The sequence below is a fragment of the Temnothorax nylanderi genome, unplaced genomic scaffold (assembly GCF_030848795.1).
Source record: "Temnothorax nylanderi isolate EJ_2023f unplaced genomic scaffold, tnyl_v1.0 TNYL_tig0049_pilon, whole genome shotgun sequence".
NCBI classification, from domain to species: domain Eukaryota; kingdom Metazoa; phylum Arthropoda; class Insecta; order Hymenoptera; family Formicidae; genus Temnothorax; species Temnothorax nylanderi.
This window is the reverse complement of record NW_027249111.1, coordinates 630432-654323: the sequence shown is the minus strand read 5'-3', so window position 1 is coordinate 654323 and position 23892 is coordinate 630432. Positions and strand designations below refer to the sequence as shown.

Below are 23892 nucleotides of genomic sequence, written 5' to 3'. Positions count from 1 at the left end.
CTCGCATCAGAGGGTGCCTTCCTCACGCAGGCGTCGCATGAAGACCGGTCGCACGTCCTCGAAGAACGATGGCAGATCGAGCTCGGCAGCGCGCGCGATACCGCCGTCTTTGCATTCTAACCAGTACGTGTCCATGAGGCCCTTGCCCTGGAGAAAGCACAGCCAGAAATGAAACTCGCGCCGGAAGAGCGAGACCCAAAATTTATAGATAAAAAGAAATTAATTATCCATTAATTGAAAATTTATCTCAACGTCCTTAGGACGATGTATATATGTATATAATAAAATCGGAAAAGAGTCATGTCGGTGGGAACTGCAGAAAAATCAATATTGTAATAATTGATTTATATGAACAATTAAAATACCTTCACGTCGACAAGGCCACGGTGTTCAATTTTAAAACCGCCCACCGCGTCGAGTGCTTTCTTCATCTCTAAGCTGATGTGAATTCGCAGAGCTTGGGTAAAATAGCATAGAGAATTAATCAGTATATTGAAACATAATAGTATATAGTATAGATATATATAAGTGGAATACATGGAATCCACCGAGATCGATTTGAAGAAAATAAAAGGTGGGAAGAATATTTTCATTAACAGCTTAATCTTAATCTTGGCTATTTATACCTTCGCCGGTCGATTCCATGCGACTCGCGGTGTTCACTGTATCGCCGAAGAGACAGTAACGGGGCATCTTGCTGCCGACGATACCGGCCACGACGGGCCCGGTGTGGGCCCCGCTTCGTATTTGCAGTCGTTCGCCTGGACGTTTGGGCACCTGGAACACGGACGAAGCCGCCAGCAGGTCCAACGCCATCGTGGCGATCTCGGACACGTGCTTGTCACCTGAGAGGGACGCGAAATCGCGAAGAGATGTATTAAACGAAGAAAGAAATCTCCAAAAGAACAGCAAACACTGAAGTGTAAGAATGCAAGAGGAAAACGTTTATGTGTTTATTCATTTAGGAACTAAGAAATTTATGTGCACGAAGAAAAAGGGAAGTGCCGCACTATTACGACATCGAGCATGCTTCAAGACAACATGTGGAGCTGGGGGAGAATTTCGTACTTTTACCATTTCTCACGGGCAGACCGGAAGCGACCATGTAGGAGTCCCCGATAGTCTCTACCTTGTAGACATCATAGCACTCGATGCGCGCATCGAATAGCTTGTAGATCGAGTTGAGGAATGTCACCACCTGGAAAAAAACGCCGGATGGCTCTTGTCACTGTGTTGCGTCAATATCCTGAACGTGAATCATTCATTACGTTCCATCGTATTCCGCGCGTAAAATGGGAAATTAAATCTGGCTGGGTATAATCGCAGATAGAATTAAATAAATAATACGAGCAATCGGATAAACGATGAAAGTAACGATAAATAATGAAAACGACAAAATGGGAATGATACGTAGGAAGATGCATGATCAATTGCTACGCATCCGATTCGAATGGTCCTTGCGTATGTCCTACGGGAATTCGCATGGTATGCGCGCAATTTCATCACCGCGGCAACAACCAAGAGCATCGCTCGATGGAACTTTCCCGTAATTTGGAAACTCGGATCGATCGATCATTTTCCATCAGAACAGAACGGGCAAGGACGCACCTCGAGGGGCGTGTTCTCCGCGGCAATCTCCGTGAAGCCGACTATGTCGCTGAAGTAGACGGTCACCGCCTCGTAATACTCCGCTGGTACCTGATAAACGAAAAAAATTTATGAATCCACCGATCGCAGAATGTGAATAGGTTGCAGGTAATGAAAAAACTTGTTCTCTCGTTATTCTTCACGATCAATCATTTTATGGAAGAAGCGCGGACCGAGAGAAAAGTTGAAATTGAAAGAGCGCTTAATGTGACACTGCGGAGTTTGATGATCAAAGAATTTCTGATTTAAAAACTCTAGAAAGATAAAGCATTTATGAAAGAAAGTCTAGATCTGCTGTGATTTTAGAAATTACAATTGAGATTTATAGATAAAAATGCAGATTGAAACTTAAGGATGTAAGATTTCTAATAATCGTTCGAACATCGAGTATCGCGCAGCCACATTCGGGTGCGGAAAAAAAACACATTTTATAGATTCTTAAATTTTTGTAAATTATTTATTCGAGGTACTTGAAAAATAACTACTCGGGACAACTAAGATTGACCTGTTGAGTCTGCTTGAGTTGCTGGGCAACGCTAGGTGGAAGCATTTGGAAGAGCAGCGTGTCGCTCTTTCTCTTCTCGCGTTTGAGTTCGCGGGCCTTCTGAGCCAAATTCGCGGCGTACATCTGTAATTAGCAAGTTGAACGTATTATAAAGACAAAGATTTATAGCAGTTAGATCATATTATTCGATATCAAAAGCGAGAATATTCTCTCTTGTGTCTAGGGAAAAAGATTTTTTCAATGTGAAAAATATAAATTATTAAAATATTAAAAGTAGAACTTCAAAGGCGAAGCAGCTTATAAATTTATTGCGCATAAATTTAAAATGGAAAGAGTGGATTACTCTAGTATTACAGAAAGAGATTTAATACTTATAAAAAATGTTTTTTTTTGCGAATAGTTGATAACAAATGGTGACTGACGGATTAATATCGCTTAATAATTTTCTTTGTAAATAGAACGTTTTTATCGCTTTAAGCGATAAAAACGTTTTTGTTTAGACGCTGAAACTTCTCTCATCGCGACCTAGACTTCAACAACCGTTTTTCCATTGAGACGTCAGTCACGCGACGCGACGTTTATTCGTCGACGACCTCGTGGCCTCGAGAGCTCGGAATCGAGTTATAGGATTCGATGCGAAGTAATTAACGTACGGTCGGGAAATTTTCCCATGGCCGTTCACATCAATTCTACATACAATAAAATGTGCAAAGTTAACTTTGATAAATGACGGTCGGAAACAATCGTATTGTCACGAGTTGAACTTAATTTAGGCGAACAATAAAAAGAACCGTTGAATTTATCCGTCGAAAATGTTATTATTATTTATTTTTCCGTAGATTGAAAAAAATATTCTTGTAGGCAACTTTGTTCGTTCTTCAGCTTCGATTACTTGTAACTCAGAAATTATCGTTCAGATATTTTAGTAAAACATATATACTCCTGAAGTAGCTATAGTCTAATCAAGGAAAAATCAGGTTCTGAATTTTTGCCAAAAAGTCCGCGATAAAAATTTGAAGCCCGCGATACACACATTCTGTATATAAATTACTGCGAGTGTCATGTATAAAAGAGAGTCGGATGTAACCATGAAAGGAAATCAAATCGACGGCTTTAAATCGCCGAGGGCAAACCTGAATGGTGGCGACGGCGTTGCGCATCAATATGATGATGATGGGGGATACCACCAGGACCAGAACGACGATAGCGATCCCCGCGACTTCCTTGTTGCTCGCGTCTTGTAACGTCGAATTGACGTAATCCCTGGTGAAAGTTGTATCATACGATCAACATACTTTATAGATAATGTAATTTAAAAATCATCGTTCAAAATTATGAAACATTATTGACAATAAATACTGTAACATATTGTCGTCTATAAATCACAAAACGGAGTACAATCTATTCGGCATCAAGAGATTAAGCAAATGTACTAAATTTTATTGAGAGAGAACAAAATGTCGAAAAATTCTGCTTTATTGTTAGGAACGTTGACTGATTTGACGTACTGCAATTTATTAAAATCCAAATTTAGAGATTTAACGAAATCGCAAAATTTTATTGAAGTACGAGATTTATCGGAATTACTAAATTTCAGTGAGACAAAAACATGAAATTGAAAAAAAAATTTGCTTTGTTGTTAGGAATGTCGATTGCAATATTGCAATTTATTAAGGCCCAATTAAATAAATTTGTTTATTCATACATGACTGAAACCGTACGTCCTCCGTTTCGAAATAAAGTACATTTAATCGCGCGTTGAATAATTTCTAAGGAGAACATTCTCTTGCAAATCGTCTCGCCCCGCGGAACAAGAGATCGATACTTTCCCAATTGTGGTGTCAATTATCGAATATCCTGTTTACTCGTCTCACGTGGATAGATAGGTTTGGATGGGCTTCCCGTTGTTTTATGAGTCTCGCCGAGATGAATTGAAGAAACAATTCCATTATGAAGATTCGCTACCTTATCATGTGACGCAATTCCCGCTGCAGCTTACGCAGCTCGTCGATGTAAGTGGCCATCGAGTCGAAGTAAGCGATTGCGTCTTCCACGCTTGATTCCCTCCTCTGATTCCGCAGGATCTCGTTCCGTCTAAGGAAGGAATGCAAAACGTTTCGTCTTGTCTGCCCGCTATCTTATTACCGTAATCTATCATCGGCCTGTTACGCCGTCGACGCTCATAAAGGCGCCTTCACGAAACACTTCGTCTAAATGATCAAATTGCCCGAGAATCTACTTCTCACGAGAATACAGGGGAGAATAATTTATAAGTATCCTCACGTAAAAAGTATATGTAATTTTTCAAAAATGTAATCAAAGTATAGCCTTTTTTTTCGATCATTTACTGTTAAATTCGTAGCGTCAAATTATACTCAATTTGAGTCAATTTTAATCATTTCTATAAGTCGCCATTGCTCTTACTCAATATGTCGTTAATTTAATTAAAACAATGTCAATTTAACTAATGGAGTTAAACTTATAATACTGTTTTGTGTTTAAATAATAAATTTTGACACACATGGTAGTTAAAAATAACAAAATGTTATTTAACTTAAGTTTTAAATTTCATCCCTTAATAATAATAGTGTTGTGCATTGAACAAATATTATTGAGAATAAACAAATTCTATTTTCTCGTTTTATTGAAGAATGTTACGGGAAAGAGGATCGGGCAAATTTTTTCCTCCGTCTAAGTATATTACAGAAGATTTATACGCAAGACAAAGTAACTTTCTTCCAACAAGATTTTGCCGCGCGATCACGAGACGCGAAAGGGGAGCGCGAGAAACGTTTTACCTTGCCTTGATCTTGTCGTACTCGGGCATGGTGCGCGTAAGTTCATTGTAAAACTTCTTCAGGGATGGCACGTACGTTAGGGCGGCGTTCAGAAGGTCGCGGCCCAACGCCTCGTGGCGAACGTAATTGACGTAGTTGTCGCCAAAAAGGAGACCGCGGCCGAAGTAATTAATTCCCTCCACGGAGGCGATACCGAGGCTCTCGATGCTCCGCAGGAGATTCTTGAAGGCTATCAGATACCTGAAACGGAAGAGTCCCGTGTATCTCGGATCGCGCGGATTCTCGCGCCTCTCTTCCCCCGCGCGAGATCCGGCCTCCGGATTATTGTCCCCAGATTATTGTCTCCGCCGTCTCCCTCCACCCCGATCTTTAAGGGGACGTCGATGTCGATAATGCGCGTTACCTCCACACCCCGCTGTTGTCCGTCTCCTTGATCTGATTAGTCAGGTGGTCCAGCATAGCGGCGTTCACGCTCGTGTACCACGCCATCACCTCGGAGATGCTGCTCTCCTCCGAACTTATTTTCTGCCTGCGGGAAACGAACAAACGAACTTTGCGCTCAACCGCGATGATTGTTACATGCAGCGATGTCTTAAACGTACATAAAACGCGATCGATATATATGTCGGGAAGGTAATCTCCGAATCACGATCTTGTCGAGACAGGTAAGTAACAGTCGTAATGTGAAATGTGAAATATAATTGCGTCACGCATCGCGCGTGGAATAATCTGATCCAGTGATCTTACGTAGTTCGCACACGCTCGAGATTATCTGTAGGTCGACATTCGTCCTTCCCCCGCGAAATTTCCCTCCTATAGAGTTCTTACATTATTACGAATTATATTAAGAAGTAAAAGGAAGATCCTGGTACACGGAGCCATATGTTTTTTTAACGAACGACGCGGGCAACCTTTACTTATATCTCGACTTCAATATTTATCCCGACGACGCTTTCTCCCTCGTTACCTTCGTCTGGAGACGATCTCGCCCCCGTCCGAGAAGCGATGGTCTAAAAAAAGAACACGCGCGATTCTTCGGACAGGTGCGAGCAGCGATTTGCACGTGGCGGAATGTCGGTCGATAATGACATCAGCGACGTAGACCTTCGCATTTGTTACGAGGGGTTTGATCGGCGCGCAACGTCGAACGTCGACGAAGCGAGATTTAACCAGACGTGGACAGACGACGAAGGGAAGGAAAAGAGAAAGATAGACAAAGTGTATGCATGAAAGAGAGAGAGAGAGAGAGAGAGAGAGAGAGAGAGAGAGAGAGAGAGAGAGAGAGAGAGAGAGAGAGGCGGAGAAGAAGATATACATAAAAAGAGAGAAAGTCAGAGCCAGAAGAGGAGAGAGAGAAAGACAAGAGTCTAAAAATACTGTCTATTGCTCCAAATGGGCGCTCGCGCGCTCATGTGTGACGACCTCTTCCATTGCTCATAAAGAGAACGCAAGAGAGAAAGAGCGAGAGAGACAGAGAGAAAGAGAGGGAGAGAATAAACGTGGAGAACGAAAGAGAAGCAATGATACGAAGAGAAAGATAGACAACTTTATTGTAAGGACAGATAGACAGCTTTATTGCGTTCTTCTGAGATTGACTACTCTCGTGCGCAGAGAAGGAAGATGCGTAAGAATAATTGCAGCGCGAGCGTATCGTGACACGGCAGAAGCGAACGCGAGTAATAACGCGGCGAGTAGACGGTAAACAAATTCAATTGCCGGTATATTCAATTGTAAACGTACGCGTTGAGAGGGAGGGAACCGGGAAGGAACCGAAGAAGTAAGCGGATATTGGACGAAGGGAGGAAGAAAGATACGGCGGGATAAAAAAAGCTTTATTGCGAACTTCGAAATAATATCTCCTAAGAGCCCGAGCAAAGAGATGTAAATCACGAATGACAGTAACAGAAGGAAACGTAGACAATTTTTTGATGTATCGGTGTCATCGGTGATACTGGCCGGGCAGCAAATGAGGAGAGAAATATGGTGTATACGAAATACGAGGAAGGAAAAAAGGCTTTATTCTGTGATTAAAAATTTCTTAAGAATAAAGGATTACGTAAAGTAACACAGTTTAATTAATAACAACGAAGACGTAAATATATAGAATTATAACGGATAAGGAAATCGATAAATATATGTATCTTTATATCAGAACTAAATATTCAAGAGAAAGTGAGACACAGAATACTGCCGTTATTGAACGAACACAGCGTATCTCAGAATTTCAGACGAAGGTCTCTTTTAATAACTGTCGTCAAATAAAAATTCCATAAGGAGCATGATAAGAAGGAAGTCCGTATAGGAATCCGCTATGACTTTCCGCATCGATCAGTTTGCAAGATTCCCGCCCTTTTCCCGCAGGCTCGAGGAAGTCAGAGGATCGTTAGTGTCTTGTTATCTATCGGCTGTATCGAGGGATGACATAGATGCGCCGCGTGTCTTCCGCGTGCGTGGTCGTATGATAACCGCCGCGGGTCCTTCCGCCTTATTTCTGTTTCCGTTTCTCCCCATTCGATCGGCGGAGATACATCTCTCGATGTCGTCGGCACGAAAATTTATCTTACGAAGCAGACGCACCTGACGCACTGTTTCTACTTAAGGACTCAAAGCCCACGAAACTGTCCTTAGCAAGAGAATTTGCCTTTTAATAATGATAGTGTCAACAGTTTTTAAATCAGCCGATCTCTATTCTTTTCACAATTTTTCTATGCCTTTAGCTGCGAATAGTAGACCAGTCTGTTTGGTCGTTTCACGCCTGCTTTCCCTAGATTATCCTTTTGAAAGGGAATGTAAACGCTAACTCTGGTTATCGAAACCGGCCTCAGAACGCTCTAATTACTTCGAAAAATGTTTTCGTCTCCGCATTGTGACCTTTCGCATTTTCGCTGGTAGTCGCGAATACTCGATAACAGCGTGTTCAATATTTTCAATCGACGCGAAAGATATGAAAGTACGGTTGAGGTATTTTGCAATTACGCCGCGTGGATAAAACCGGGCCGAAATTAAAGTTTCCGCCGCACAATTCCGAGACACAAGTTACAATCAGCTTGCGCATTGTCATATCGATAGAAAAGGGATAGGCAGAGGGAAAGAGAGCGCGGGCGGCCTCGTACAAAATATTCTGTGTCTTCATGCCCGTCAGCGACCGGATGCGCGCAACCAGCCTTTCCATATCGATACTTTATCGTCCCATCGATTTATCGGACGTACGTGCCTGCCAGGCCGCCGGCTCGCGCTCGCCGTTTTCGCTCCGCCGGAATGAAAAACGTGCCTTTTATAAATATTGCCACGAGCGCGACACATGGAAATCGGCCCGATTCCAGCGTGCCCGCATATATATGTAAAGTGGAATTCACTCAATGGAGCGAAGTAGAGAAACGATCCATCCCACGAAAAGAAAAAGAAAGAAACCATTATTTCTTTCGTTTGCGTAATGCGTTTCGTAACTGACCAAGAAAACCTGCAATTATTGCGTAATTAATAAAAGTCAGCGATAGAATCGTGGATTTTTTTTTCTCTCAGTCTTGTTTCTTTTTTTTCTCGTCTGAACGACTAGCGGTACCACAAATTGTCATTTCGCACGAAGTCCGGCAATATTGTCCAAGTATTTCGAGAGAGCACCCTCGCTCACGTTACACTGAGAAAAATCTCTCGGAAAAAGTTAACACAATATTGTAGACCTTATTTTGTCAGATAAGTAACTTTAAATTGTAATGTAATAGAAAATATGAAATACACCGATTAACTACAATTTTGTAGCAAATTTATTTTGTCACATGCAAACACAAAAACTGTGATTCTGTGAAACAAACGTGCGAATTAATATTATAATATTTTACAGTCTTAAACAGTTTGTCAATTGATTTCAGACAATCTGAGAATAATTTTTTAGAACAATTTTTTAGACTCATTTACTACAATTTATCCCTGTCCCTATTTGTACTATTATTTGTAGAAGAGATCTTCACAATTGTACTATCTGATGCTACACTTTTTTCTGAGTGTAGCATTGCAAGTTAAAAAGATTGTCGGAGGCATTTGTATTTTCGATCTGCGAGATCCGCTCAGCCGCGGAGGCACGGGGGGATGAGGGTTAAATATTTTTATCGTCGATCGATGTGACAAGTCGAATGCGACACGCCGGGGGACTGTTATAAAAGCGTGTGCACGCCGCTCGCTCATCTCCGCCACGCCTTTTGACCCTCCGCTACACATATATAATTAGACGACAGGAGAAAAGGATTAATCGAGTGATGTGTACAAGGGCGTTTCCGATTAAATTGCCCTGTCGCTCAATGTCGCCGAAATTACGTTAATTAAATCGCTTTAAACGGGCGCTATCGTCCGTTTAAAGCGATCGTAAAAGTACGTCAGCCACGCGCGACGGAATTTTTTAATCCTAAATTGAGAAGTCAACGGACCAAGAAATTTTTTAATTGAGAAACTTTCGTTGGTCAATTCCTTTACTTACGCAAAAGGCAGAAGAGCGATAAGACTTTTAAAACGCAAAGCCTTTGTGTTTTTTGTCAGTGGTTTCTGTAACGCCGTTTTGAAATTCGAATGAGGAAGATTACGGATTAAACAATCTTCTATTAAAAAGTTTTTATGTTAAAGTTTTTCTATGTTAATGGCGAGATGTATTTAAATCGCGTTTAATGATTTACTATACTCGAATCGATTTCAGGACACGGCTTCAAAAATCTGCCAGCATTTTATCGTCACATTTGTCGTCACTTAAATGCCATCGAAATTTTAAACGCAGCCTGAGGAATTTTTCCGAGAATTTTTCATCGTCAAAATATCCCTCTTCAAACGTCAAAGCGAAACCTTTTGCAAAACGCAAACTCCGAAAGCTGCAACATTTCGTTCGTCGATGCAATCGCACAATATTTTCGAGAAGAAATCGCTAGTTGCGCTATCGGGTGAAAATGTGGCGTCGCTTCATTCTAATTAAAGCCCCTAATTAAAAATAATGAAATTTTTTTCTCGCCACAATCTGCCGCTTCGGCAACTTTGTCTTGTTAAAAGCGCGTTTCTTTTCTTTTTTCTGTCAACGCAACTCCCTCCCTCTCCCTCAACAAGAAATAAAGAGAAAAAGAATTGTACGTTTTTGCATAAAATATTGAAGCGACATTATCATTGGCTCTGAAGAACAGTTGGAGCACCCCACGCAGCAAGATAAAAAATTTCGTATATTTTCATACATCGCCGTTTTCTCTTATGGGGTCGATAAGAAATTATATCTCGCTCGTTTCTCTTTCCCTCTATCGATACATCGAGGAGCGAACGGTCAGTTTTCCTTTTCGCCCCGTCCTATTTCCACCATGAGAAAATACGACCGCAGCGGTCTCGTCGTATCGCGTTATCTTACGTTCGAGATGTACCACTTGATATAGCAACCCCCTTTTCACTCCGCCTCGTCGCTGCGGAGTGGTCTCTCCTTATGCATGCGACGCGCGTTCAGCATTAACGATGAAATATCGCTTGCCGATGCGCCACCTTCCATTATCGAATCGTGTCGCTATCTACGCCCAGAAATTCCAGTACTTTCCTATGTTTATATATTATATATGTAGGAAATAAAGAAAATAAAACAAAAAATTAATGGAGAACTTTTGAGAGCGGGTGCACTCAGAGCATCGTGATGAGCTTTCAAACTTACTATACATTAGTAGCGTCTGCATACAAGTTTGCATATTATGCTTTTTTATCTCGGCATTTTATTAATTTCTAATATCAAAGATTTCTTGCAAATCAATGTTTTACATATGCTTTGATTTATTCACATTTCAAAGATGTTTTTCAGCGAAATAAGTAGTCTTTTCCCTTAGAACATATATTGCACAACAGATTGAGGTAGTAGATAATTAATATTAAAAGCGAGTGAAACATTAAGAAAATCTACTTTTCCTGAAACTTTCGCTTTTGCCAACCATAGCATTTCTCGAACTTTCGATCAGATATCGAGAGCTCCCGCTCGCGGGAGCTGGACGACTCGATGTCTGCGCGAGTATTTACAGGAACACGGGCCCGCGGGAGAAAGGGAGAGACAGCGAAAGAGAGGATGAGAATTCCCCACTCGTACTCTGAATGGAAATTCAACAAGTGTCGGGACGAGGGCTCGAGGGAACGACTCGAGGCTTCCGCCGTAACTTTCCATACCAGCGGATGGCTCATATCCCGCGCGCGGAAAAGGGGTAAAAGCTAACACGAGAATTAACCGCCGGTTACCAACACTCAAAGCGATACCACCCGCTTGCGCCGGAGAGCCGCAATTTGTCCTAATAATTACGCCTGCGAAGAACGTCGCGTCGCCGCCCGTCTCCTACGGCGGGGCGGTATAATTATTGCGGGGTGTATATTCGCGCGCGCGCGCGGGGCAGCCTCTTAAGTTAATTAGGTAAAGATTGCCCGCGCACGGTTATACGCGACGCGGAATTTTACCCTTGACTTTTCGTTTTTTTTTTTGCACTTGCTTCTGTAACGCTGCGACGTCTAGCAAGTTTCTTCGACGCACCGCGCGTTAGATGAATTTTTAGATTTGCAACGTTCAATTAAAAATTAAGTCAAGCCCGATGAGAACGCTAGAAGCGCCGATTGTTTGAACGAAGTAAGAATCGCGAATCGAAGTTTTCAATTTCAACGTTACAGGCTTCGTCGTTCGTTAAGCTTCTAATTTTTATCGTCTCCTCCGCGTGTCTCGCTTAACTGTCCGAAACTCAGCCGAGCGAGTCAGTCAGCTAACCTAACGAGCTAAGGTCAGAATTTTGTGGGCGCGATTTCACGGTTGTTGGTCGCCTTTGTGACGGGCGATGCTCGGAGACGACCTTCGTCGTACAGATCGATTCGATTTACCTGAAGTCCTCCAGGCGTGCCTGGAAGGCCTCCTTGCTCACCACGTCGTATGTTTGCTTCTTGCTTTCGTCCCTGGGCACAGCCACCAGCGGCCACGTGCTCATGTTGTGGAGATCCTGGTCGGTTATGGCGAATCTCTGCGTCAGGTTCGACCTAGTTGTCGGGCAGAGGGTAAAGTGAATTAGGGAGGAAGATGTAGTTCATTGGGACGAAGTCTCTAAGCGCATCAGGCAAAATGGTCGTACGTTGCGAGCACGTAAAAATAACACAAGGCCGAGAAATAAGTATATGTACGTTATATTGTCAGATAATTTAGATAATGATCACGGGAAGAGTTTAAAAAGTATAATGCATCTGAATATAAATTGAAAACTATTAATTATTTTACACAAAGAAATCTGCATCTTTATTTTTTATATCAGAACTGATCTGTAGATTAAGTCGTTAATTGGACACTTTCGTTTGAGTTTCGAAGCATTAGACGTCTGCAAATTTCGATCGTCTCTTATTTAGTTTTGCTTAAAAAGTGTCGAGAGCCCAGTTTCTACAGAAGAAAATCTGTCAAGAGATCAGGGCGTACGTCACGAGAATATTTAAAATAAAACCAACATAAGCAAAGTGTACTGAGCAGTTTTATTTTGAATCGATTCGTACAGCTTTCCGAACGACTACTTCAGTATTCTGTGAGGCGTTTGTTTTGCAGAAACGTGTCGCATCCGCGCGTCTCGTCCCGATTGCGGGACTTGAGAAAGCCATTCGTTCTTATCACGCGAAATGCGATGGAAAGCACTTCCTCGCGCTCGATCGAGGAAGAGATTTCACATTTCGTCGCTGTGGCACGATCACGTGGTCGGACCAACGGGAATTGTTCTGATCGAGCGATAATTACGCGGGATATATCAGGAATGCAAGAAAATGAAACTGAAAAAGGAATTAAATTGTATTATTGTCTAATCAAACGCGGTTGATGTTGACAAGCGACAAACTCGAAAACAAAATACGAGTTGTCGTATCTTGTTTTCAACAAAAATACAAGTTATCTCTCGAGGGAAACTGGAAAAATAGCTAGTAACGCATACCTTAATGTGTTGCCGTTGGTGTAGATGAAAAAAGCCACTTCGGATCTTTCCAGCTGCATTCTGGTGACCATTTTGCCCAGATCCGTCGCTATCGTCACCTGTAATTGTCATCGAACATGCACATGTCGACCGCCATAAGCAACGCACCTATTACGGCTATTACCGTGGAACCTTAACTTTTACGAAGAAATATTTTGAAAAATGATTCCCTTTAAGGGAACGCTGTTCTATCAATTCGAATATATATTTCGTAATTCCTGATTCGATACATCGGATACTTCCTACGAAGGAAACAAAGTTGCCTTCGTCGGGATAATGGTTATCGCAGAACTTCCGTTAGATAACAAGGCTAATTGTAAGACACGAAAGGACCGAGTATTCGCGGAACATACATCGAGTGGTTACTTCAAGTCCCAAGTGTCTCGAAGATATCGTTATCACCCTTAGGGCTCGCGATCATCTCACTTCAACAGAGAAAATATCTTCTAACGGCACACTGAAGCTTTTTCTTATCCGCTGCTCGCGGATTCACGATTTGAAACAGATAGTCCTATATGCCGTCTCATTTCTTGCATCTTTTGCCGTAGATGAATATTTCATTTCATGGAGATTCATCGATGTACAAATTTCGCTTTCAAAGGTCCTTGATAATTCTCGATTCTACAAATCTTTGGATTTCCGAGCAGATTTTTCGACTGGAGAGACGGCTGAACTTCAGTGTCATAAATCTCTGCCGTCGCGAGGATCCCTTACAAGTTGTCGCCCGTTTGATTGCGTATTCTCAGTCATTAAGGAATCTCATCAGTTTAAGAGCGCGTCCTTGTTTCCATTACAATCTACCGGCTCGCGAGAACGAGCGATATTGCATTAACGCTGGTGGTAAAATCGCTTTACGACCCGGGATAATTATTATCATGGTTGCAAATTGCACAGCAATCGCAATTAGGTGTCCCACCAAAGCGCCGTTGACGTTCCGTCGATCTATCCCGCCCCTTTTCGAACAAGAACCTGCCAGAGACTCATCAAGCGAGCATCTTTCGTCAAAGACTTAGCACCTTCGTAAACTCACGAACTATAATAGAAAGTTCTCCGCCGAACTTGCTCTTTGCCAATAAAGCGCTCGTATACAGCGGAATAATCCGCGGCTCTGTCAGCGTGCCACGAACTTTTAAGCCAGAGCATCACAAGCCGGGTCAGAGGTCGTCCTACTCTGACGAAGTCTCAGCAAAGTTACCGTAAGGATCAGGGTAAAGCCAGAACGAACGTGCTCTTAGGCAGGAGTTCGTAATACGCTGATTTTAATAATCGCCGCTCGCGTACACTTAAAATTCACAATTTGTTAATTCTAATATTGTATATACGAATCCTTACGTTAATTCTAATATTGCATATACTATACGAAGATTTTTGCAGTCATCTCTGTTTCCTTAAGATATCATCGATTTTATTTATTTTTAGATACGTGGAACTCTTTTTGGATAAAATCCTACCTTGATTAATTCCCTCCTTATAGAATTCTAATTTATCTATTTTAAATTTTTATTCTAAATTTCTTTAACTCAACAAACAATATATAATTCAACAAAGTTTCTTTTCCCTTTTCATAATTTTCTGGTGCTCCAGATTATTCCGTAAATTTCAGCCTCCGGTTTCACATTTTCATTTCCTCTGTATTTCACTCATTCGTTCTGTTTTCATTTAATTTGCCATCACAAAGGTATGTAAAATGATTTACGTAATTTCAATTCTCAACGAATGTTAATTTAAATATTCATTGCAACAAAATTTCACATTAACAAATTAACAAATGTTACGGTAATTAAAAAAAGATGCTCAGGAATCTTCTCAAATCTGGTCCGAGCTGAAAGAAAAATTTCCAAGCTTCTCGCGCCGTGTTGAATTGTAGGGGGTGTGCCGACGGGTGTGCGAAACGCTCGTCGGTCGTAGAGAAGCGCGAGTACAATCGCAAATATACGTATATCTGACATCGCCGACAATGGCAACCATTCTTACGACGCTCGTCAAACAAGTAACTCGAGATCGAAGACCGTTGTTCCCGCGGCCAACACCCCATCGCGATGAATTTCTATTTGATCCGCCCTTCGCTCCCAGGAGGGTCGTGTCTAATATCTTTGTAGACAGGGCGATTAGGTAGAACAGTGGAATATTTCTCTTCACGACGACGAGGGAGAGCGACGCATAATTTACAATTAAAACTACGGTCCGCGATTATGGTCGATCAAAATTCACTCTTTACTTAATCTACTCGACGCTGCTCGAATTAAATTTATTATAGCAATTTAAAATTGACATAAAGAAAGCGGTTGGTATCTTAACATGTATACATTACGATTGTATAATTTCCTAATTATAAATATAAAAATGTTCTTCACAGGCAGAATTTATCTCGTTTAAGAGATCGAATAAATTAAACAAGAAACTTGAATTTAATATCTTGAATTTAAATAAAACTGACCATAAGTGGTAAACTGAAGTAATTCGCAAAAATAAAAGGTGGAAAATCTCCTGAGCTATACCGCAGTCCTATTTTTTTTATGGATAAAATGAAATAGCCTTTTTTAATGTTTATCAAAGAAAAATTTTATAAATTAAAAATGTGCTATTTTCAGCTGTGTTTTCCCTGCGATGGCAAGCTAAACATCAGTTACGGTACTATCCCCCCGTCTCCACGCGCTCTTCTTATTTTATTTCATCATCCCTTGCAAGCGCTCCTCGCTTCGAAGTAGCAAAAGGGCGATGATGGCGGCTCGGCCGCGTGTATATGCGAGTCGATAATCCGAACGTGCGTGAGAGAATAAAATAAAAATAGCCGGCTCGTCGCGCGAGAATGGCTGTAACGTAATTTCTTGCGCCATGCCGGACACCGCCGCTCGGATCGGAAATCGAATTGGACGCGATTTCCAACTAGCGCCCGACGTTTTCATTAACAACAGCTCCTGGCCCTGCGGACGCTCCCTCATCCCCATAGAGGAAAGAGCGAAATCGTTCGCCGCTGTAGCTATCCGCGTCTCTGTGATAGACCGATGAACACATACCGACACTCTATCACTTGATCGCGAAATTGCGATCGCATGTCGCGATCAAAGCTCGCGTTTCGATCTCACAAAGCGAACGAGTGGAGTCGCTTATTTATTCTGTCGTCGTGAATTAAGTTAGACTTTATCGCGTTTTTAGTAGAGGATATTATTGAAATTTCTTCCCCGTTACTTTTACACATTATTACCGCGTCCTTGTAATTATAATGTGACAATAAAATTCTCTTTTTTAGGTCTTCGCCTAGTGTTGCAAAAAGGATTTGAAAATGAGACCTCTATTGCCCTTGTGACTTTAATTAACACCTTGTGTTAATTAAATTTCACATTCTTATATTGGATTCTATAGAATCGCGTATTTTCTTTTTGCTTCTTTAAACTAAAATAAAGAGAGAATTATAATCGCGAGGCTCGCACTTCAGGTAGAAACGCCTCCATTATGTCGCGATGCTATTCGCAGACGTGAAAGCGCGTAGGTGCGGTGTATTTGTTCATCCTCTCGTTACCCTCAAACGAACCGCCGCCGTCGATCGATCACCGGTAAATTATACCAACCCAGCCTAATTGCGCTCTTTACATAATTATCAGGGCGCAACGTAAGCGTGCGCGTGGAGCTTTTCGTCCGTTACTTCAGACAACGCTGAACTAGCAATTTGTAAAACTGGAGTTTCCGCGAAACTCACATAGAATATATATAAGCGAGACGCGGCGGAACTGTCGGCTAAATTGCTTTTAATATATAGACTCTTGGAGGAACTTTACACCCGATATTTTATCCTCAGATACTAGGATTATATCGTATGAATGTAAACGGTACTTAAAACTCTTAAAGCCAGGAAAAAAAATTTCAAATGGAGGATAAAGAAGAAATGTATGATCGTTTCTGCGAAGTTTAATATAAAAACACAGAGTCGATTAATTACTGACTCGGGCAATAAGGACAACTTGATTCGCTCACCTGCGTCTCTATGTCAGACACCTCCTGGCGATAGATCAAGATGTCGTGGAGGGTATTGGCGGTCTGCACGATCAGAGCGAGGATCGGTATAAAAGGTAGCACCAGCATCTGGAGCAACTGGATCCGTCGGCCGCGACGATGGGCCGGATCGGTCGCGCGAGCCCAACACGACTTCTTCCGGTTCGCCTTGGCTCCCGAAACATCGTCCGACGAGAGGCTCCTCACGGAACTTACTTCCGCCACGCAGGAACCGTTGCGCGGCGACATACTGAAAGGACCGCCGTGGAAATTAAATTATTAGTCGCCTAGCGATTTTTTTCGAATTTGTAAAGAATTATCCTCAGAGGCAAACATATACAGTCAACATGCGTCATGCACATACGCAAGGGATTTCGAAAATTTATTTTCGAAATTCAATTGTAATTACAAGCACAATTATGATTCGTTACAAGGGATGAATCTAGTTGTTCGTTTGAGGATGCATACCAAGTAAGATCCAAAGTGGAAATCCACTTTGTCCAGAAAATTCTTAAAATTCGATGATTTTCAGGAATGATGATTTAGGACTTTTGAAATACGAGGATTTAAGATTTTAAAACGAAAGATCCGTACTAATCTGCCAATAGGCGAAGGATTACTCAACAGTCTGTGAAAGCCCAGAGACAGAACGATTTAACAATTCAGATGCGTCAAATGTAATCGTCGCGTAATTGGAATTCAGAAGCCACGAGGAATTCGATTAAAAATCCATTATCAGCTCGATTGTGCGTCGCGGAATTGCTCGTTGGAATTGTTCGATGAGAGGCGAGCTTTTATTTCCGACTTGTCGGCGATACGTCGTCCCGCACGTCCGAACTTTCGCGATCGCGATAATAATGACAAGCTGGTGGATAACGAGCCGACCGGCGCGGCGCGGCGGGTCTCCGTAATTAAACGCGACGCGAGAATAGAGATGCGTCACAGTCGACTACGCCGTGGAAAAAAAAAAGGGAGTCTCTCCCGTTCAAAGCTTCGCAATTGCGAACTTGGGGATGCAATTCGAGCTCGATAACAGAAAGCACCACGTAAATGTGCACGTAATTCCCCTTTCTATTTTTTTCCTTTTTTTTCACAACTAGAGCGTTATTCTCTTTGTGTTCTTGCACCCTATTTTTCTGCGTTATCTAGTTCTGAAGAGGAATAAACCAAGAACAGCAATATCTAACATCTGTGTCGACGTTCACGTTCTGTTGAGAATCACAAGAGTTAAGAATTCGTCGCTTATAAAAAATCAGATCGCGTTTCAGTGGCCTGATTTTTTAATAAACGCCTCAAATTGATTAATTCACAAAGTTCGTTTTGAAATAACGAACGAAAAAGATTTCGTCGCTTTATTCACATGAAAGTTCATTTCCATCCCAATTATCTTTCGAAACTTCTCAACGAGCAAGTTAAGAGCTGCGCGTTGAAGTAGATCAATTTCACTGCCACGGATATTCCACAGTTAAATCGAAATGCCTCGTCCTCTCGCGTAATCGTAACGCAGCGGGAATTAGAATTCTCACAGCGAGGAAAGTTCCCGGAGGTAAAATAAAGGGATTTGTATAGTTGTATTCGTGGTTTGCGTTCCGTTTCATCCCTCGCCTCGTTATCTCTAGAATTCATGGGAGACAGAGGAAGGAATATAGGGAGGGAGGGTTAAGCGATCGCAACGAGTGAGTCTGACTTCGTTGCGAGTCTTTGATGTCAATCTCGAAGATGGCAACGTCAAAAGCTGCTGCTATAATATCGGGAACGGCACTATCTCTCTGAATAGCGTCTGATTTTGTACGCGTGCCTACACATTAAGAAGAAGAAGAAATTAATAACCCGCCGATATTCTTCTCTTCTCGTCAACGAGAGGAAATCGCTGTCGTCGTAAAACGAGGGTGAAATAGACGCCGTGATATTAATATCGCATTGGAATGGAAAAAAGAGACCTAATGTGCCTCGGAAAAGAATCGATAAACCACGTAAGTCCCTTCATTAATTTGTATGGCTTTTTAATGACTCCTGCGTCATTCCATTTAAATGAAAAAATGATCGTTTCATCTCTTCGAATATTCAGATTTTTGGAATTTTACTTCTTAAAATTTAGAAGGTATCTTACATGCTTTAAGAATCATTTTACTCTTTGTCTCTTGAATATTCGGATTCTTGGCGGTTTAAGATTGTCCGCCTTTCCGGAACGAAGTTGCAGAATACCGTACATCTTTGGGTCCTTTGAAAATCTCAGGAAACCACCATTCGAGCCAAAGGGCTGTGATGCGTTCCAAACAATGTGTATCCTCGTTCTACCCTTCGCCTTCGTGCATAGCAACACGGTAATAAACTGCACTACAACAACGTTGATGCATAATCTAATGGCGTGTCGTCACCGCTTGCCTTGCTGGTAAGGACAAGAGAGGGGTAACCACCCCGCAGGCAGTTAGTTGCAGTAGCGCGCTTCGTCTATTCTCTCCCTCTCTCTCTCTCTCTGTGTTACATTACGTTATCGATGATGCCAACTCTGTTTCAAGATCGAGCTTCTATCGATTTATTCTGAATTGAATCGATCTTGCATCTTCCCTCTGAATTGTAAATAATTTGTTATTAATAGATTTATAGGAATCATATTAAAAAAAAACATCTCCTGGTCGAGCAAATCTCTTAATGGCGGTTTATCTCGTATCAGTTTTTTCTTTTACAATTAATGATAGGAGTTCAACTAATGAGAGAATTTACAGTATCAACGGAGCGACATCCGCAAAACTTTGGGAACCACTGATTGTGAGTTACATTAACGTTACACTCCACGATGCGTTTAAGGAAGGCGAACACGCAGACATGGCACACGTGTAAGTGAGTTGCCGCTGTTGGCCATTGTGTATATAGGGCTCGATTTCACGGTAAATGTGTTCTCGAGTTTCGCGTCGGCCAACATCCTAGAACATCGTAGAAGCATCCCCGGCGATGCGATGCAAGGATCGCATTTGTGTCACTAACGAGTCGAGTGACCGAAAATCCGGGGGAAGAGCCGGGAGGGAGGATTAGAATGCCGACGAAACGGGACGAGAACTGGAGGATCTACGCGATATTCTTCACTTTTATCCTTGTTTCCTGGAACACAGTCTGTCTACATCTTCATGAATCCCCCATTCTTTCGAAAATCCTGAAGATTAAGGCTTACCTTTGATTGAACCTGATATCCCAGTGTGCGGAAATTCAAGGAAATAAGGATCGTATTCATCTAGTCTGATCGATTAAAGGATAAACTTTAAATTAATTTGATGCGAATACTAATTTTCAATTTTTACAAAACATTCTTTCTCTCTCTCTCTCCCTCTCCCTCTGTGTATGCGCAACAATCTGGGACGAACGTCACATGATCGATGAGAATTAAATTTGATGCTAAAGAGAACGTAACGGAGGAATGCGATGCGATTACAAAGCGGGTATTCCTGATAATTTCATTGGCTCTTTTGAATTTGGATTCTCATTATCGCATACCTCTAAGTTAATCAAAACGGCCGTTTGTATGGAGCACGATCAAAATTATAGGTCAATTACTGAACAATACAAATGTAATAAAGAAAAATTAATTAATACTATTGCAATAGGCGTAAAAATCTAAAAACATGCATGAGGGAGAGGGGGAATGTTGTTTTAAATAAGCGCGAATATTTACACAAATTTTCTCTACGTATTAACAAGATAAAAACGGACATGCATATAATTTATATATGTTTATTTAACTATGATAAATGATACTCTTAGAAGCCAAGCTACTCTGAGAGACAAAAAGAAAGAAAATTGATAAAGTTATAAATCGCGTGGTCTGGTACTAAAATTAAGAAACTTACAAAAAATGAATTCAATTAGTTGGCTTCTGAGAGGCTCGAATAATACTTTGTTAACGTATAATTAATTAAATTAAAGTTTAGTTCGATTATATTCTTCTTCGAAATCAAAATAGGTTCTTCATTTACGACTGGCGTAAGAATTCGGTAAACATTATAACAATCGAACCATGTTAGCGCCATGGCAATCCACTTCGCATGACGGAATCTACCCAAGTAGCAGAGTGACGTCAAATAATAATAACGTCTTAATGATGTCTCTAACGTCAATAATACGTATTTAGATGTCACCCTGCTACCTGGCTATCGACTTGTAAATAACCGTAAAGCTGTTTGGAAGCTTTTTCGATATCGAGCTTTGTGATATCGAGCCGGATGAAGCGGCTTCGACATTAGGAAACTGAAACACATCCCCGGCGCGCGCCGTAAAGCACATTTATCTGATAGCGGCAGTGATTCCGTGCTCGTTTGTTCTCGGAGTTAGAGAGAAGGGTACTCCCGTGAGCAGGGAGGATTAACAATTAAGCTTTTCTGTGCAGAATTATTCGTGCTATCGCAAACATTATTTTGTCGGAAACTAACGCTACGAAACTTAAATATCCCGCGTCGTCGTTGTTATGGCTGTTCACTCTGCATATGAAGAAACACAGGGGGTTGAGATCGCGAACCGCACTTGTGTACAGCAGATGTTTAAAGTGTGTCTAGCTTGTACTCCGATTATGAATGCAGAACGGCGAAGCTCGCGCAAGGCTCGTCGCGAGCGAGAGTGGAGCTTAAAGCTATTTGCAATACAAAGCTGTAGTGAAAAACTATGATACGCGTATCGCAGAGAGCCAGCTCTGTGAAGTCTCTGAGGCGATTTGAAATCGATTCTTCCCCAACGAAAATGTCGAGAGGGCCGCTCGTGGCAAATTGTCACTTTTCCACATCAAATGTCCACGCGACCAATTCTTGAATTATATGTCGGTCAAAGCAAAGCCTCATTCGAGCGAGGTATCAAAGAAAAAATGAAATTCCATTATCTGAAACTTATTTCCCGGAAGACCTTTCACTTCTATTCTTTCACAACACGCTCGCTCCACGGCGACCGTCAAAGGCTTCGTTGGGGAAGAAAATTCGATAAAACTAGTTCAACTGTAGTGTCGCACTCTGTACAATCGCAGTTTAAAGCGCACAACGCACGTGCGGCAGCTATGTGCTTGCGTATGTAGAAGATAAGAAATAATCGTCGGTAATGTTGCGTCGGTTCCGCGCGGCGGGGCAAGTCGTTGTGACATGCATGACGCAGTTTCTCAGATACCCTCGAAATGACATACTCACTTTATGCAGCGAATCAACGTGCAGCCATTAGCAAGCCCGAGGAAGCCCTGGGTCCACCAGGAAGCAGCGGCGAAGCTTGGCGATCGAGGCCGTGGGCCGGCATCGCGGACGTCGGTCCGGGATGCGCGAAAGCGAGCGATCTGGAAAAGCGGGGTGCGGTCGGACGAACGGCGAAACGTTCTCGCGGTCCTCCTCTCTCTCCTCTCTCGCGATCAGTCTCGACTTCCGATCGTGATGCAATTCCTTTCTTTATTATTTTCTTTTCTTTATTGTCCCACCGCGTGCGACAAATACACGAGACCTCGGGTCTAGTGACGCACGTTTAATTGCGACAGAGAACAAGCTTATCGCGGCACACGGCAAATTAAAAGGGCGACGTGCGAATTGAACTCTCCAATTGCTGACGGAAGCCTTATCGGCATCGACGACCCGTCTTCTCGTACGTCCGTCACCCGCGCGCGATTACTCGTGGACGCGCCGCACTTTTGGTCGAGCATCGGTCCACGTAACGCGGCTTTCACCGTTCGCCAACGACGAAAGGGTGTCCGATCGCCCATCCCCCGCTTTCCCCCCACGAGAGAATAACGGTATCGGTACGCTTCCGGAAAGCGGTGTGTACTCACTCGTTCTGTATGGTGAGCATGACTGCGGGCCGCAGCGGCGATGTCCGCCCTCGCCTCTCGCTTCTCGGTCTCTCTCTCGCGATTCGATCCCGAATCGGTTGCCGGGGTGGCCTGAATGGCACGGGCACGGCCTCGCGGGCCTATTATCTCATAAAGGAGCCGGCAGTCGGTGCTCGCCCTGTCCATTCAGTCGCGACATAAAGGTGCGCGCGCGTGGTAGGGGCCACCATAAAAACCTCTCTCAATGACGACTACTACAAAATAATGCGACGACGGCCTGCAATCGTCGGCCTGCGAGCGCGACGACGATCAAAGTGACCACCACTTTCGGTCGTCGCTTTCGCGCCACGAGTCGTGGACTCGATTTCTGAAGGGAAAAATGCCTTCTGCGATACACCCGATCGCAAATCCGCGTCGTTATGGCCCCGGAAAGAAGCTTTTTCGCCGAATAAAGAGTCAAGGGAGGCACCTCGAAAATAAAATCTACATCTTAAGAGTCTCCGTCTTTACGACTCTAATAGCTGACTCTTCGACGAAGAACAGAAGTCATTCGCCGATCTCAAGCGGTATCATTTTCTTATCCGCTTTATATTCTATTTTGGTTATTATATTTTGACTAATATTGCTGTCCAGCTTGTGCCGTGAACTCTGTGTGCAGAGATTAATTATATATTTTTACATGCATTATAATTGCTGATTCAAATTATGTTGTTTTTTTTTTTAATTTCTTGCTGATAAAGAGTTTAAAAACATGTCGAAAATAAAATCTGCACCCTTAAAAGTTTTTTTCACGATTTTAATAGCAGGTTTTTGGACATAAAAAATAATGTTTTAAACTATAATTTAAAAAACATTTCTAACTTTGTTAGTTTAATGCGCTAAACAAATTTTTGCTAATTTTGAATTAAAATTATAAGGAACACACTAACTACAAGTAGCATATCGTCATTAGAAAAAGTTAAAATAAGTAAACAGAAAAGTGTTTGTGCACTGAAATACGCGGGCTCGCCTGTAAGTTGTTGTCGAGTGTACCTAAGTGGCTTTTAAATCTAATGTCGTGGTAGAGAGTCCGTGAGGCTTAAAAGCAGAATCCTATTTAAAGCACTTCACAGGCGGTGCACAAAAATATCTTTGACCGACAAAGAATAGTAAAAATTCTTAATAATTAAGAATTTAAGAAACGTGTCTTTAAAACTT

At 42.1% G+C, this 23892-nt stretch overlaps 2 protein-coding genes across 5 annotated transcripts in view; one reads left to right on the top strand and one right to left on the bottom strand.

Moving 5' to 3' along the window:
- The window catches only part of LOC139772412 (ester hydrolase C11orf54 homolog), a 39954-nt gene that overhangs the window by 6385 nt on the left and 9677 nt on the right, over positions 1–23892 (top strand). The gene's annotated exons all lie outside the window — the stretch shown is intronic.
- Positions 7–23892, bottom strand: part of LOC139772400 (uncharacterized) — a 30167-nt gene continuing 6281 nt past the window's right edge. Inside the window, exons 3-17 of one of the 4 annotated variants that reach the window (XM_071706074.1) lie at positions 22696–22949; positions 22073–22212; positions 16896–17163; positions 12885–12982; positions 11806–11958; positions 5354–5479; positions 4951–5190; positions 4118–4246; positions 3286–3415; positions 2153–2275; positions 1609–1698; positions 1069–1198; positions 627–845; positions 366–457; positions 7–147 (exon numbers count right to left, since the gene is read on the bottom strand). In XM_071706074.1, coding sequence (XP_071562175.1) covers positions 7–147; positions 366–457; positions 627–845; positions 1069–1198; positions 1609–1698; positions 2153–2275; positions 3286–3415; positions 4118–4246; positions 4951–5190; positions 5354–5479; positions 11806–11958; positions 12885–12982; positions 16896–17163; positions 22073–22212; positions 22696–22881 — 2265 coding nt within the window. In that variant the 5' untranslated portion in view covers positions 22882–22949. Of the gene's footprint in view, positions 148–365; positions 458–626; positions 846–1068; positions 1199–1608; positions 1699–2152; positions 2276–3285; positions 3416–4117; positions 4247–4950; positions 5191–5353; positions 5480–11805; positions 11959–12884; positions 12983–16895; positions 17164–22072; positions 22213–22695; positions 22950–23892 lie in introns of those variants that run through there. The other 3 variants (XM_071706076.1, XM_071706077.1, XM_071706075.1) reach the window with 3 other exon arrangements.